This window comes from Helianthus annuus, chromosome 12 (assembly GCF_002127325.2).
Source record: "Helianthus annuus cultivar XRQ/B chromosome 12, HanXRQr2.0-SUNRISE, whole genome shotgun sequence".
Taxonomy (NCBI): Eukaryota; Viridiplantae; Streptophyta; class Magnoliopsida; order Asterales; family Asteraceae; genus Helianthus; species Helianthus annuus.
Genome location: NC_035444.2, coordinates 488,966 through 506,470, shown reverse-complemented (window position 1 = coordinate 506,470; position 17,505 = coordinate 488,966). Strand labels below are relative to the sequence as shown.

Below are 17,505 nucleotides of genomic sequence, written 5' to 3'. Positions count from 1 at the left end.
TTAAAAAACCTTGGTAGAATTTGTATTTAATAGAAAATGGTCAAATGACTAGCAATTTTACAAAATTACCCCTAATTTGTTAGTAGTAATTTTTAATTATAAGAGTTTTATTTATAATCAATATCAACCCTTGATTTAAATTAACAATGGTTCAGATCTGTTCTTACGGTTCTTATAATTAGTACTGTTTGTACAGGATCTCAACCCATCCTACATATACTATTTTATGAAACCAAAGCCGCATGTAAACACCTCATGAAAAGCGACGCAAATATTCATTGTTTTAAATGTTTGGTTACTTTCATTGTCAATATTTCTGGTAAAATTTGATTTCTTTTGTTTTTATCCACGACTATCCCTCCACCTAATGAAAAAACTCATCCTAACATTGAGCCCTGCCAATAAGCTGGTTGTGAAATAGTAAAAGAGATATCTGGTGTTCTTAGTCATTTTGGTTTAATTTCTGCCATCCTCATTAGTTCCTGCAGCATTTGGTGATGATAAAGACTAGGCAGAAATCGCTAGTTTGTTCCTTGAACTGAGAGGGTTTTACCTCACCGCATTGTCGTGCCTTCGGGCGAGTGTTCATACGCTTCGGCCCATGGTGAGGGTTTTCCCCGGTTCGAAGGCGAGTGTACCTCAATGTGGTGACTTTCGCCAGTAACGCATTTGGAGGATTCGTTGGTCGTTCGAAAAAAAAAAAACAACTTAAACAAGGGTTTTTTTTTAACGACACATTGGTTATAATAGGTTCAGTTTTGGTTTTCTTGATTTTAATATTTCTCGTCTTAACTTAATGAGCCAAATTCAAAGTTGGCAATATTAAAACTTTTTTTTCTCAGCTAATTCTATTTCACTAAAAAGACTTGTCAAGTTACATCAAAACAGAAGGTAGACGGACAACAAGCTGTACCGCCACCCCTTTCTGAATTGCAAACCTTAACCTTCCAAAGATAAACCCCTGCCCCCTGGGGCTAAACAATATTAAACCAAAATTTAATTTTAATTCGGTTCGGTTTCAGCTCCAAACCTACAAAAACTCAGATTTTAATAAGATTTTTTTTTGTCGAAATAGATTTCAGGTTTCTCAGTTTTGTAATGGGCCAAATGTTCAATGGAATGTACAAATAAGGAGTCCGTAGCCCGATATATGTAATTAGGATTCTCGATTTTTACTGCAGTGAGTTCTATAGAACCGAAAGCTAAATTTAAAACAATTACCTAATTCGTTTCAATTTAAAACTAAAGATAAACCGTAAATTCAGTGTTAAATGATTTTGATTAAGTCACTTTAATATAGTTTTAGATATTTAGCTGAGTAAAGTGCAATTTGCATGCCTGTGATTTAGAGTCGAAGTTATCTTGGGTCACCACATTGAAAAATTTGTTTCTTGAGTCTATCTGCTTCAAGTTTTGTTACACTATGCCCTCTAATTCTGTCAAGATTTTTCGTTAAACGCCTAATAGATAGGAGTTAAGTTCTTGTGAAAATAAATTATCGTACGAAACGTATGAAGTGAAAGAAAGTCAAAAAAGTGACGGTGGCATTTTGGTAATTATCAGCAACTTCAAAATTACTCTAGTAGAGTAATTTTGAACTTCTGTAGGGTAATTTTGTAAAAGCTCAAGTAGAGTAATTTTGGTCGTGTAGGGTAATTATCAAAATTGTAGGGTAATTATCAAAATTACACTAACCCCCCCACCCCCCAAAAACCTAAAAAAACCTAACCCCCCGTCCCCACCCCCCAAAAACCTAAAAAAACCTAACCCCCCGTCCCCACCCCCCAAAAACCTAAAAAAACCTAACCCCCCCCCCCACCCCAAAAACCTAAAAAAACCTAACCCCCCCTCCCCCCACCCCCAAAAACCTAAAAAAACCTAACACCCCCCCCCACCCCCAAAAACCTAAAAAAACCTACCCCCCCCCCCCCAACCCAAACTAAAAGCTAAAAACTAAACCATAAAGCTAAACCCCATAACTAAATGCTAACAAAATTACTCTACAAGACATTTCCCAAAATTACCCTACAGAAGTCAAAATTACTCTACTAGAGTAATTTGATAATTACCCTACATTTCTCAAAATTACCCTATTGATGCTCAAAATTACCCTACAGATGCTCAAAATTACCCTACTAGAGTAATTTTGAAGTTTTTGATAATTACCAGATTGCCACCGCCACTTTTTGCTTTTCCCCAGTACAGTACTTTTGAAATTGCTGATAATTACCATATTGCCACCGCCACTTTTTGACTTTTCTTTTAATTCGTACAGTTCGTACGTTTATTTTATTTTTATTTGATCTTTTACCAATAGATAGAGGGCATAATAGTCTTTTTACCATAAAATTAAACCCTAAATCATGTTCCGTTCTCCATTTCTCATTTGGCATCCAATTAAGACCCTTTGACTTTTTCTCTTTCTCATCTTTAACTACCTCTCTCATCAAAACATCTCCACCACCCCTTCGCACCTAACGATGAAATTCAAGGATGTGTTTTATTAACCTATAAAGAGCACCCATCATGCACATTACCCAATTCCAGGTCAAGAATTTGAAACCCTACCCGAATCACTCAGTAGGTCCGACCCAACAACTGCCAATGGAGAACCATGCACCTTATGTTGCTGATCGTCGCCGGTAACGAAACCCAACTCTGATCCTAGTGAATACGTCGATGTCCTTAAACGTAATCCCACCATAATTCTGGCAGTAAACCCTGATTCAGACACTAAAGATTCCTATACACGAATATAATTCAAATCTGACCTTAATGACACCGACGGCGATTGCATCTTTCATGTTGCACCTCCAGTAGTATATTGTTTCCTTTAAGTCTATATCCAGGCTAATTTATATGCCCTACTAACTTGCCTTTGAGGTAGACTTTGGATATCAACCACCCCTAACATTGGAGAAACCTTTGGAGACGAACTAACCGAACTACTAGGTGTTTGAGATCCGACCGCCACCATTGTTGTTGAACCAGATTTTCGATGAAACATTAGGTATCGAAACATTTCAACAAATGAATAGTTCGGTTGAGATGAATGTGTGAAGATGATGAACAGTTCAGTAGGTATAGACACATAGAATTGAGAAGGTATGAAGATGATGATCAGAAGGTTAGAGCTTATAAGCATGCCCTAGGGACTCAAATTGCTAAACGTAAGGATCATAATGGTTTTTTCACTTGGCCTCAGTGACACAAAGAAAGAGAAAATGAAACCACAATGACTCAGGAAAATAAAATTTCTAAAGTGGAGACTTAGAACATGGGGTATGGTGGGGTTTGGGTTAGGCTTGGGTTGGGGCATTTGTTAATACGTGAAATGGGAGCCTCTCACCACTCAAACCCACGCCCATGAGGTATGGAGGCATGAGTTTAGTTTGGCCATTGAGAGCCCGTCATGTCACCTTACTAGCCCTACTAGCCCGCCCCACGCCCGGCTTCAAACCCACGCCAATGGGGCCACGCCCCAAACCCACGCCCCAACCCAAGCCCCCGGGGTGGTGGCTTGGGCGTTTTCAGCCAACCCACACCCCAACCCAAGCCCCATACCCCATAGCCTTAGTTGACGACACCTCTAATCCACAAATAAACAAATCATACTTTATTTTTGTTTGATAGCATTGGAAGTCTAATTTACCGTATTGTTGTTTCACAATCACTACTTAAATATGTTTAAATAACAAAACTGAAACATAAAACTAGTCAAACCAATATCAATTCCCATATTGTTGTTTCTTATTTTTTTTAAATAATACTATAAATATAAAATATGTATCTTTAAATATTTATGTAATATAATTAAAAACCAGTATTAAGTCCCTTGTGTTGTGGTGGAGGCGTAAAACCGTGATAAATAGCAGAGCCGGCCCTTAAGGAGGGCGGGGAGGACAACCGAACAGGGCCCATGATTTCGTAGGGCACGCAATTTAAAAAAAAAATCCGATATTATATATGTAAAAAAAAATTTAATAGGGTATAACCAAAAAAATATTAACATAGGCTCACTTAAAAATAATCATATTGTTTAAACTATTTAGCCCATTAGGTTAATGAGCCCAATACCCAAATATTTTCTAAAAACTAATAACAAAAAAAGAATTTTGGGCGGCCCTAAGGGCACGTTTTTTCGAGCTCGAACAGGGTACATGAATTCTCAGGGCCGGCCCTGATAAATAGTACCAATGTCAAAGCACCGTCAACGACCACCAATACTGAAGTTGCAGTGTGTTAATAAAGATAAATTAGACCGAAACGTAAAAATAGAAAATAATAACTAAGTCGATTTAGGACCTGCATGTTGCGACGAACCAATAAACGGGAAAAAATAGGCGACATAAAAACGTTGAACCACACACATACATTACGTCAATTAACTTGCAAAATTTAGAACGAAGCATAAAACAAAACGTACAAAGTCGAACCACACACGAACGTTGAGTCGTGTTAACTCGCAAACTTGAGAACAAAACGTAAAACAAAAATTTTGCGAGGTATGAAAAGTATAGGAGTCAAAGATGAAAGTAAAAAAGTTACTAAGTTAAATTGGAAAACATAACAAAAAAACTTTTGACTTAAAAGTAAAAAATCAAAGTAGTTTTTGGTTAAAAGTGTAATATTCATTTTTTTAAAACCACCCTAAGCATAGACTACAACTTCCCTATGAACCAAAGTGTTGCTAATTTATAATAGGTAAATAGTAAATTGTCATTTTAGTTCTTGAGATTTGTCCTAAATTGTCATTTTAATCTAAATAACTTTTTTTTTCTCCATTGGATCCCTGACTTTTCCCATTTAAGTCATCCCTAGTCATAAAGCCCTTTGGGGACATTATGCGACACGTGTCATCACTAGAGCTCATAGTCATAAAGCCCCTACCTCATCATTACTCAATTAATTAATTTTCAATTTTTTAATTAATTTCTAACTTTTTTAAATTATAAACCAAGTTTTCTTCTCCAAACTTTCAGGGACCAAATGTGTTTTAAAAACTTTCAGGGACCAAATGTGTTTTAAAAACCAAGTTTTAAAAACCAATTTAGATATTTGAGAAAATGCAGGGACCAAATGTGTCTAACCCAAAAACTTTCAAAATAAAAAACCGCTTCCTGTCTTCTTCTCCGATTTTTCGGCCAATACAGCCTTCAATTATACATATGTATGTATATATATATGTGTGTGCGTAAGTGAGGGGAAAAACCAGAAAATAAAAAAAAAATTCAAACCAAACATCACGCTGCTATGAGCATGGCGCCACCCACCGATTTGACCCCCATAGCGCCGCCCGTCGAGGTGTTCGGGGCGCTATCCATAAAAAAAAAACACACATCACGCCACGCTACAGAGGGTCTTATTGCTATCTTGATTTAAACCACTAACTTCAAATAAAAACTAACCTTAAATGAAGAGCAAATTTGACCTTTCACTATTTTTTTTCTTTTCACTTTTATTAAAAAACAAAAACAATAATTATAAAACTTGTCCCCCACCTCCATTCTCTCTCTCTCCTCCCCCTATCTTTCTCTCACTCCCTACATTTGATAAACGCCGACCATCTCATTCACCGGCGACCTCTTCGAACCGAACACCATACAACCTCTCTGAACACCACTCCTCACCATTCACCATCGTCCTCGCCGTAACCAACCAATAACCACCACAACTCCCCACTCTGTCATCACCTCCTACCACAAATCTTACCCCCTCCCCCTAATCATCACCACTCGTCCACCTTAAATCTTCACCACAAAAGAATTAGTGAAAGGTCAAATTTGCCCTTCATTTATATAGAGTTAGTGGTTTGGATCAAAATGAAGAAAAAAAAATATTTGGACTAAAATGATAATTTGAGACAAATCTCAGGAAACAAAATGGCAATTTACTCTTAGGTAAATTTCCAAATGAACCTAAGGTTTGAATTTTCTATAACAAAATACATAAATAAGTCCCATCTCTTTCACTCTAATTTAGACCATACAGTGTGGAAGGGTATGAAAAGAGGACATTGAGCATAATGTGACAGCCATGTCAACAAGGGGACGTGGTAAAAAAACACAGGGTGGTGTTGGGCGTGGAAAAGGCCCGCCTTTTGTTTGAAAAAAAAACCCTCACCAATCACAAACCTCCTCTCACAAACCATCATTCAACTCGTGTCACATCACTAACAAAATTGCCCTCCATGCTGAGGAGGATACTCAAGCCCCATCCACAATGCCGTCCTCCACGTCATACACAGGATGGTCGGTGTGAAGGTGCTTCCACACCATATTTTCATGCCCAAGTGTGGTGTTAGAGGCGGAACCAAAGTCAAGGTGGTCAAGATGATGAACCGAGCCCCTTTATTCGATGGAATCTTATATACCAAAGTATGGATTTTTTAATGAGTTTGACTCACTACTTGTATTCAAACCTTATAATCCTCAGATGAAAATTTGTTTTCATAACTTGTTTTTACACTCGGATTAAAATTTATTTTCATACCTTGTTTTTATATATTACAATTTCACTTTGACAAAACATCGTAATTTTAGTTAAGTGATTGGATATACAAGAGACATCAAATTGCAAATACTTTATATGTATTTAAACTAATTTTATAAACTAACGTAAAGTTTTATAAAATAAAGAGTAAATTACATGTTTTTTGTCCTTTATGTTTGTCCCAAATTTCAGGCGTTGTCCTTTATCTTTAAAATTGATGACTTTTGTACTTAATGTTTGAAAATGTTGCACGTTATGTCCTTTAGGGCAAACCCAGTTATAATTTTCAGTTAAGTTATATGATGTTCACTGCACATGAGGGTAGAACGGTCATTTCACCTCCCCACTTATCACCCCCACTCATACGATTCATCATCAACTGATTACACTTCCAACCCTTCCAAATTGCTTCGATTCGCGTTTGATTCCATACTCATGATAAGTCTTCCTTTCAACACAGCAAACAATCTTTGCCATCCTCCCCAATGCCACAATCTCCAACCTCCGTATCCCTCACTAACCATCCAAGATTGTTTAAAAACCCTTGAAACCTTCTTTTACCTTGGTTCAAATTAATGATGTGTTGGTTACTCTCCCGGAGTATCAGTTTCCATTTTGTGAATCAGATCACAACAGTGGTTTTATCGAGAATAAAGATGAGTAGGCCAGGGGCACAATGATTAAACTTCTGAGTTCATACAGTTTGCAATCAGATTGAACTTGGTGATTGACAGAATTCTCAAAGATTTTCCTGATTTGAAATTGTTGATAAAAGGGATGATGGTTCTGATTATGATTCTTGTTCACATGACCGTACGCGGTTTCGGTGATTAATGGCGAGTTCCATAGAGGCAGAGGTGTTGGTTTAAAGTTGAAGTAAATTAGGGTATTAAAAGGGGGAAAGACAAGTGGGGAGGTGAAATGATCGTTCTACCCTCATGTGCAGTGCACATGACATAACTTAACTGAAAATTATAACTGGGTTTGCTTTAAAGGACATAACGTGCAACATTTTCAAACATTAAGTACAAAAGTCATCAATTTTAAAGATAAAGAACAGCGCCTGAAATTTGGGACAAACATAAAGGACAAAACTTGTAATTTACTCTAAAATAAATCATGGGTCTTAAAAAACCCTGCTCATTCATTCTTATAGAACATCCCATACAAGGTATATGTAAGATGTACAAGAAAACCGGGTTGGTCTCATCAAACCGGTTTATAACCCGACCCACATCACTAACAAAAACTAAACCCTACCAGTTCGTATGCTAGTTCGTAGTCTCGTTCACTGGAATCAGTTTGGATCCAATCCGATTTGAAAAACATGTAAGAAAACCGTTTTCTTTTTCAAACCGGTTTTAAACCCGACCCCAATCACTTTAATTAGTCCGAACATTTTCCCTTCTAAACCAGTTTATAACTAGAATCGGCTTTTTACAAACTAATTTTTATTTTTTTTGTTTACCAACCAGGTTCGATTCATAACGCAAACTGTTTTTCACAAAAAAAAAGAAAAGAAAAGAAAAAACCTATGGTTAGATGCTTACAATGATTAGTCTTTGTTGGACGGAATGGGTAAAAAAAGAGGGCTGACTTGAGGATAATTGGGCCGCAACGCGTGTGATGAGTTTGCAATTCTAGTGGTCCGTGAGAAACGTTGCTTAATTCACATTTCCCTAACCGGCCAAAGCAAATTACTTAAATACCACTTCCAAGTGTATATTTTTTTACAAAACATACGTTAAAACTACGAAATAACATTTTAACCAAAATCATAAGAGGTACCAAACATTTTACAAAGTTTTTGGTTTAACACACGTGTTCTTTTATGAGAGAGACATTCATTCTTCTAGTCAATCTATCTTCTAAAAAATAATATTTAATTGCGACGACTTCAGATCTATTCATTATTATTCAATGAATAAAACGTTGCTTTTGGAACAGTTTCACACTTCTATTTAACACAACCAAACTCCATTGCTTGTTACCATGAAGCAGTCAATTATGGGTGACAACAAACCAACCCTCTTTTCTCCATACAAGATGGGCAACCTCAATCTCTCTCACAGGTAAGTACAGTTGGTCTCATGGTCTGTCTGTCTGTTTTTACTTTTTATATATGGATGGATGATGTTGATTTTGATTGTGTTTGGATCACTTAAAAACGACTGTTGTTAATGGGTAAGTTTTAGAAACATGTTGACTGACTGACGCCTTGTGTGGTATGTAGGGTGGTGTTGGCTCCGATGACTCGGTGTAGGGCGGTGAACAGCATACCAAATGAAGCGCTGGTGGAGTATTACCGGCAGAGAACAACCGCCGGTGGATTTCTCATCACCGAGGGGACTATGATATCCCCCACAGCCGCCGGGTAAGGGTCTTTTAGTCATATCACATTCTATAGTGAGCTTTGCTTTTTCCTCAATTATTAAAGTTGGATAACTTATAACCACACATCACATGATGATGTTTGTTCATTGTACCTCATGCAATAATGGCAAAAGTTTGCTCTTAGTTTTAATAATTATACCTTTATTTTTTTCCCTTTATAGTCCTTGTACTTCAAGAGAGTTTATGTTTTCATCCAAATGGCAACGTTCTAGGAGTGTTCATAAGTTGAAGTAGTCGGCTTTTAGGTTATTCGAATATGAAGTTTTGAAATCTGTAGTCGAATTTGCTTGAAATTCGAATAACCCGATTCAGATAAGCTTATTTGAATTCAAGTTTATTCGATTTAGGGAAAAAATACACAAAGATTTGAGCTTACGGAAAAAAATTAACTAAAATACTATTATCTTTAACTTATAACAATATAACACATATATAATAAAAATAGCTCCAAAACATCATTAAAACAATCCTAACAATGATGATAAACAAATAATAAGGTTAACTTGTGCATGTCGTGAGCTCGTGATTGTCGTCTGATAGTAGATAGAACGAAGGAATATTGTTTACAAATTAGATTATTAGGTAAATTTTTTTTTTTCTTTTTTCTGCCATTAAAAAAACCATACATACAAGCCCAATGGAGAAACGGTTATATATCATATAAAAGGAGCTTAAATTCGAATTCGATTTAGTTATTCAGTTGGAATAATTAATCTTGAGTTATTCGAGTGCGATTTAAAGACTCCTGGCTACTTTAAGCAATAGCCGCCGGGTAATTTGATTATTATTATTCCTCTACGGGTGTTTTAGTCAATTCATACTCCATGTTCTTTTGTAAGCATAAAGCCACGTGGCCATTCATTTCTTTATAGTGCAATAAACAATTATTAAAGTTGAATATGATACGTTAACACCACACCACACATGGTGCTCTTATGTTTGATGAGATGTTGACTATATACAACATATGTGTGGGGTGCTAGATTCCCGCATGTACCAGGTATATTCACTAGAGAACAAATTGAGGGTTGGAAGAAAGTGGTTGATGCGGTTCACAAGCAAGGTGGCCTCATATTTTGTCAGTTATGGCATGTTGGTAGAGCATCCCACCAAGGTACTCAATCTCATTAATATTATTATTATTATTATGCTACTAGTTATTATTTAATCATTAGTGTAATGTAATGTAACCATACATTTCTTTGTTGAACAAACAGTATATCAACCTGATGGTGATGCACCAATCTCATCTACAAACAAACCCATATCCAACAAGTGGAAAATATTAATGCCGGATGCCAAGTATGGTCGCTATCCTGAGCCCCGCCCATTGGCAACCCATGAAATACCACAGGTGGTGGAAGACTATCGTTTGGCGGCCATTAATGCTATTGAAGCAGGTTAGTATATGTTCCAGAGCAGAAATTAAGATGACCTTTTCAATTCAAGGCCTTATATTTTTTTTTAATATAGGTTTTGATGGGATTGAAATACATGGAGCACATGGTTACCTGCTTGATCAGTTCATGAAAGACGGGATCAATGACAGAACTGATGAATACGGTGGATCGTTAGACAACCGCTGCAAATTCTTACTGCAGGTGGTACGAGCGATAGCTGCAGCCATTGGTGCAGACCGAGTTGGTGTTAGAATCTCACCGGCGATTGACCACCTGGATGCTATGGACTCTGACCCGCGCAGCCTAGGGCTGGCCGTGATCGAGAGACTGAACAAACTCCAGTTTGAATTAGGGTCAAAATTAAGTTATCTTCATGTGACTCAGCCACGTTACACGGCTTATGGTCAAACCGAAGCAGGAAGCCATGGGAGTGAGGAAGAAATAGCTCAGCTGATGAGAAGTTGGCGAGGGGCGTATGTGGGAACTTTTATTTGTAGCGGTGGTTACACTAGAGAACTAGGGTTGGAAGCCGTGGCTCAGGGGGATGCTGATTTGGTGGCTTATGGTCGGCAATTTATATCGAATCCTGACCTGGTTTTACGGCTGAAGCTTAATGCACCCTTGAATCGCTACGTGAGGGCTACTTTTTATACCCATCATCCTGTTGTAGGCTACACTGATTACCCTTTTCTTCATAAAGGAAACTCGCGTCTGTAACTGTAATGTATTATGCCTCTGCCTCTACCTTATTATAAATGTATATCTTATGACCAAAATAAATCAATTATGTTTTCTATTGTTCATATTCCTTATATTCATTCTATAAGCATTTTATACGGTTGAACAAGTGGAAAAAAGGAAAAGGAAACTTGTTATAGATAGATATATATTCCTTTTGAATAAGCAGGATTTAGTAAACTACAACAAGAAAAAAAAAATAATAAAGTGTGGATGAAAGCAGGAAAGATGTAATAATAATAATAATAATTTAAGTTATGGAACAGGTATTCTTAATCTATTTTCTATATTCTATACTGAATCCAAGAGCCTGAGTGAATTCTCAATTTTTAAACCTCAGCTGCATACAATTACTCTTGATTAATTGTGGTGCGAGTCACCTCACTCTTTTTCTTTCTTAACGGTATGTATGTCTTCCACAGCAAGTAATTTAATCGCTATTTTTCCTCGCATAGACACCCAGGAAGTGGATTTGCATAAAAGCTTTCTTCTAATTTGGGAAATTCGCCAGCTTCGCGAATGTACGGGCCTCCGTATCTGTTTTCATGAACCTTTTTCACTCCAGAGCTAAATTCTTCCCAACTTATCTTTCCTTCATCCAATTCATCCACAAGCTTAACAAAATTCATCCTGCATCAATATTTATATCATCCAAACTTAGAAATATAGCTTTATATTCCTACTTGATACATTAACTATTATATTATCTAATACTAATAAAAGAGTAACTTTAATGCCACATGGCATTTTCTTATGTAAAGGATTTCACCAAAATGCCATATGGCAATTTATCATGCTACCTCAACCATATAATAAATAATAGGTAAATTAATATAAAGATTATTAAATGATTGAAGTTAATATATATTAGAAATAATCTTATATTCATGAATATAGCTCTTCAATATTCTTAATTTTTAATAACTAATATTAATTATCTACTTACCTATACTTTAGTATAATATCTTTACTTTAGTAAATAAAAACATACTTATCAAAAGAAGATGAGATAACCAAAAATTTATATACCCATCACTATTTGACGTAACCAAAAATTTAAAACCTCGTCACGTTTATAATTTGTTATTATGGTTTTCACAAATGTTAAACATATGTATAAACAATATATATATATATATATGTATATGTGTGTGTGTTTAATATATAATCTTATATCATTAACTAATTCCATTCTATCTTCTACTTTGATAACACTTTTTAAAATTAGAAAATATTAATTTGAAACAAAATATACTAATTATTTTGTATTCAAAAACAACATTCTTACTTCGTAAACGCATCATTTAAAATGAGTAGTGTTATATTTTCTTTAATTTTGTATGTATAGTTCATATTAGGGTTATTTGTATTCATATCAAAATTTATATTAATTATGTGTGATGCAAGAAATAATATGAAATATAAAAAATAATTTATATAATCGTGATGTCCTTCAAACGCAACCAACCTCAACAATAATATATATTTAAAAAAAAAAAACTCATTTAAGTTTATATAAATAGAAAACACATTTATTTCCCTAAAGAACTCGATCAACTCCATGATTATTTTAAAGACTTTCATTTTCTATCCTCAAACCCATGTAATACATGGGTCTATAAACTAGTATTATACTATACATAATCTTAAAAGTGAACGTCGGTGGACATTTTACTTTAACCTCCAACTTTGTTAAAATCTCATTTTTACTCCCTAGACTTTTCACTTTAACCCCCAACTTTGTCAAAATGCCATTTTTTACTCCCTACACATTTCACTTTTACCCCCCAAATCTTATTTTTACTCCCTGTAAACCCCTTAAGTTTAGAAAATGTCATTTTCAACCCCTTAACTTTTTATGAACTTTGTAAAATGTCACTTTAATCCCATCTAGACTATATATAATCCAATTTTTCCTTAATACCTGCGTAAATTTGGTGTTCACTTTCGTGCTTTATTTTGTATCTTTCCTACGTATGAGTCGGGTCACATATAATACGTTTTGACTTGACGGTATAAATTCGAGTTAGTCGGGTCGCATTTAATACGTTATAAGTGTACGTTATATATTCGAATATTCGATTTACTTTACGTTTTGATCCAATCACAATGCTTATATAGGTTACATTGAGTTCAATCGGATACATCGAAACATGCGTTTTCATATGGTTAACGCATCACACAACGCTTGGACTAATCTATTCGACGTTTGCGATGTCCCGTGCCACAACGGGCGCGGGTCTTATTACTAGTTGATAAAAGGGACAAAAAGCGCCCGATCAACAGGACATTAGAACTATTAGTAGTAGGTGGGATGATACCTGTCAGGATTGATGGTTGTCTTGAAATCCTCAAATCGCCTATGACCTTGAACAGCTTTTGCCATATTACCATCATAGGTATAAACAAAAACATCACTCTGAAGGGCGACAACATAATCCAAACCAGCCAACATGTTTTGGTGGTTCCTAAAAGGCTTCAGTTCTCTCTCGGTTGACAAACTAAAGTGTGAGAAAATGTTTGGGAAATCTTGGTTCAGAGCTTGCATTGTCCCATTCCCGTATGCTTCACCGGCTACTAAATAAATTCTGGTGCTTGGTGGAAAACCCAACGCTTTAAGTAAAAGGGACGTTTCTCGTGGGGTTAATGGGCACCCGCCCATTTGTCTTTTTTCTGACCCGTCTATTTCTTTTTCTTTCCAATGACTCACTTCATATCTCATCCTTTTTAGTTCATCGTCTTCTTCTGCAGTCAAATTGTGGCTACAACCCGTAAATGCAAGCATGTCTTTTTCATATCTGATCAACGTTATACATTAAAAAGAAAATTATTATTTACATTTTACATCAAAACAAAATTTAAGCTCATTTTGAAAAACCTAATTGTCTCCAACAAGAAACGTAAAAAACTACAAACGATAGCTAAAAAGGGTACGGCTCGTATATAGTTAACGCATACAGCCTCTTGATTTATATTAATTAACACATTAAGAATTTTAACGCATATATTTAATGTAATTATATCGTTTCATTATAACCGTAATTAACACATTAAGAATTTAAAAAATGGAAAAAAATATAATATACACACGATAGAAGATACCTTAAGTGCAAAGCAAGATACGGGCCTCCATTTTGTCGCATTCTTGCAACCAAAGTCTTCCCTAATTCCTCAATTGGTGCAGAGTACTTCAACGCTTGGTAATTAACACGGCACCTTAACTTCTGAATAGAATTTGGGATGCCGTTGTTGGCGATTCTAGAATCGGTATGAGTGAAATACACAACTTTGTGATGTTTCAAAAGTGGCACAATCTCCATTTTATAATAGCTAACCTGATAACAAAGAGTTAAAGTTGACTCCAAAAATTTAAAGATACAGTAAAGTGAATGGTCAAACCTTTGACCATGAAATCGGAGTCTTGGCAAAAGGTTCAACTCCAGCATATGCAGGTGGCAATGCCTCAACTATGTGGATATCCTCTTTTAAAGTTTCAATGAAATGTTTCCAGTCAAACAGATCTTTGAAGCCACTGAAAAAATATACAATAGTATAAATTAAAAAAGAATCCATCTGTGCAAAAATTAAAAAAAAAAAAAAAAATTTCCAGAGAACATACCTCTCATCAGCCCAGTAGGAAGTGTGATCGAGAGACGGAAGGACTAATGTGGCCTTCATAATCTTAGCAACAGCAACCATGTCACATATCTGCACTACAAATCCATTATTAGGTTATTAAATAAATAAATCTGTAAACTGTAAACATAGGAATGACAAATAAAATTCTAATTTTATAAGAATAAAAATATATCAGACCCCAAATCTCATCTGATTCAATCCTCCATTTGCATTGATAAGAAGGTAACCATTCGTCTTGTCGTCCAACTCTGCAAGATGAGGAACAGGGTCAACGAGTAGGCCCGAAAAGACACGAAAGTCAACTTAATGTGAAATGAAAGCTTACTCTTATGACTTTTTGGGCGGTTAATGCACTGAGTGTAATTACCACTACTTGGTTTAGTCCATATACCTGTAAACTAAATCATTTGGCTTCATAAACAATCTGTTGCATTATTAATCAATGAGAATAAACAAGTTTGGGAAATATTTGTGGGATTTCGGAATGTGTAGACTCACATCATCCTTATGATCTTGATCCCTGACTATACCAGAAGCCACCATTACCAGAGTTTGTTTCACGTCATTTTCTTCGTCATCTTGATATCGATTGTTGTGAGAAATATGATCTGTTGGGTTCTTAAGAGAGGTTGACGAATCCCAGTAATCCTACTTTGGAAATGAAGGGTGGTTATGTAAAATAAAATAAAAACAACCACACAAATGACAGGATAAAACAATTAGTCGTGATATCGAATATTTTCCTAAATTATTACTACGGCAGGTGAGTTTTGATGCCAACTTGATATGAGCTTAATCTACAATCTTATATCATATGCACAAAGATAGTAATTAATATGGTGACAAATATGTACCAGATCTGATCAAAATCGAATTTTTAATGACGATGTGGCTAGCTTAAAAGGTGAATATACGATGGCGAAACATTCTGGATTAAAGTTCAAAATGTAAATGATTTCCTTAGTGGTTAGAAGCTAGCATCAATCAAAACAAACGACACGGCAACAGAAAAGAAAACACAAAGATGTTGTAACACAATGCGGATAGAATTACCACATGCTTTCCTACATAGACGTATAAACAAAATGTAGAATAATGAATACTCAAGCATGTAGCATCGATAGGGGTGTGTTCAATTCACACCCATTAGGGGGTAGGGGCACCCATCACTCAAAACATCCAATCAATTTCCGCCATGCCATCGAGCTTCGCCTGAAAATCTCAACGCGTTATAAAGTTGACGAGTGATAAAAAGGGGTGGTGGCGGTGTTCCCTTGCATTCCATGAGTGATGGAGGTGCCATCACGGGGCGCCCCGTCCCCCCTAAGTAGAGAAGCGCATAACGGCATGACCACTTGTAGGCAGCATTAACTAGAGAGAAAGAGAGGCAGTTATGGTAAAAAACAATCGAAGTTGTGCACTTTGACACACTATTGTTTAACTACTAGTTTTATGTTAAGATATTCAACTTTACAAGACTTAACCAAATAGTTTGACACAGCCTTTATGCTTTAATGTCAATATCAATGCTATATTGTTGTAAATAAAACCTTAGGATTCACATAAGCATCAAACAGATTCTCCTTTAAATATACTGAATAAAGACCAAGCAAGCAAGCAACCAACCAACCACATAAATAATTAATAATAATTTATGAAAATCTTAAGCAACAACAAGGGAAGGGTGGTCTGGTCTTGATTAGATGAAATATAAATGATAACCTGATCAAGCCCAATTCTTTCAATAGCAGATCCAAACCATCCATTGACAGAAACCTTAACAATCCCCAAAAACAAACATAATCCACAAAACGCAAAGAACATCCACTGCCCTAACCGTTTTTTCTTCTCTAATCCAACAAAATCAACGTTACCAGATCCAGCACTTCTCTTGGGCTGAAGCCGTTGGGTCAAACGGGTCAGCTTCTTTTCAGGGATGGAGTCAAAGGCCTCAGTTTGTTCAGATCTAGGTGAGTTGAGAACATCAATCTCATGATGGGTATTATTATTATTAGTGTTGTTGCGTTTGAAGGACTGAGCACGGCGAGTCATCGGACCGGAGAATCTGGGGCTGTTGACTCGCTGTGAAAGTCCATCGGCGGCGGAAGTGGTGGAGGAGGAGGAGGTGGTGGTGGAATTCTGGTAGTGATTGTCATTTGCCATGTGTGTATGTATAGGTGGAGGGAGATTGATATGTGATGATGTAGTTATGAGTATAGGGACCCAAAATGGGTGCAGGCAGTTGTTATATTGAGGAGGATAGATAGATCGCCATTAATGGAGGAGGGATCGGAGTGAAAAAAGAGGGTGTGTAAAATATACAGCCTAGCCTAGCCTGTCTGTAACACTCATCATCATGTCTTTCTTTTTCTTGTGTGTGAATGCCAGGAAGTTTTTGGCTTCTCTCAATTCGATATTATTATTATATAATTTCATTTTCTGTTATAGGCAAATTGTATCTTGACTAATTGGTCTTTGTAAGTAACCATGATAGTTACTAACGAACACTCTTTTACCACCGAGGTGGTGGTGGAGGGGTAAGAGAGTGTCTTGGTGTTTTAAGAGACACTGCACTGTCATGTCTCTGGACGAGTGTTCACGGGCTCAGTGACGGAACCAGAACTTTCAAACTGGGGGTCGTAATAGAATATGATAATTATTTTTTTATAAATCAATATAAAAGAGCTTAACAAAGGTTGGTTGTTGTTTCAATCCAAAAATTTGTATAATACATCTCTAAATTATTTAAGAAACTATGCCGTAATTTTATATTATATATATTTAAATAAACAAACTTAAATAAAACGTATTGAAATAAAATAATAAATACATAGACTATATA

General features: G+C 36.0%; 2 protein-coding genes across 2 annotated transcripts; one reads left to right on the top strand and one right to left on the bottom strand.

Moving 5' to 3' along the window:
• The first annotated feature begins 8,106 nt into the window (after positions 1–8,106).
• Positions 8,107–11,091, top strand: LOC110893694 (artemisinic aldehyde Delta(11(13)) reductase). The gene is made up of 5 exons (XM_022140799.2): positions 8,107–8,564; positions 8,726–8,866; positions 9,870–10,000; positions 10,104–10,286; positions 10,360–11,091. The coding sequence occupies exons 1-5, from the start codon at positions 8,485–8,487 to the stop codon at positions 11,001–11,003; spliced, it is 1,179 nt and encodes a 392-aa protein (XP_021996491.1). The 5' UTR covers positions 8,107–8,484; the 3' UTR covers positions 11,004–11,091.
• Positions 11,092–11,234: 143 nt separating this feature from the next.
• Positions 11,235–17,070, bottom strand: LOC110893693 (O-fucosyltransferase 35). The gene is made up of 9 exons (XM_022140798.2): positions 16,386–17,070; positions 15,162–15,311; positions 14,989–15,061; positions 14,841–14,911; positions 14,644–14,732; positions 14,424–14,556; positions 14,127–14,359; positions 13,346–13,822; positions 11,235–11,654 (listed from the first exon to the last, which is right to left on the bottom strand). Exons 1-9 carry the CDS (start codon positions 16,824–16,826, stop codon positions 11,462–11,464), a joined length of 1,860 nt encoding a protein of 619 aa, XP_021996490.1. The 5' UTR covers positions 16,827–17,070; the 3' UTR covers positions 11,235–11,461.
• Positions 17,071–17,505: the final 435 nt, after the last annotated feature.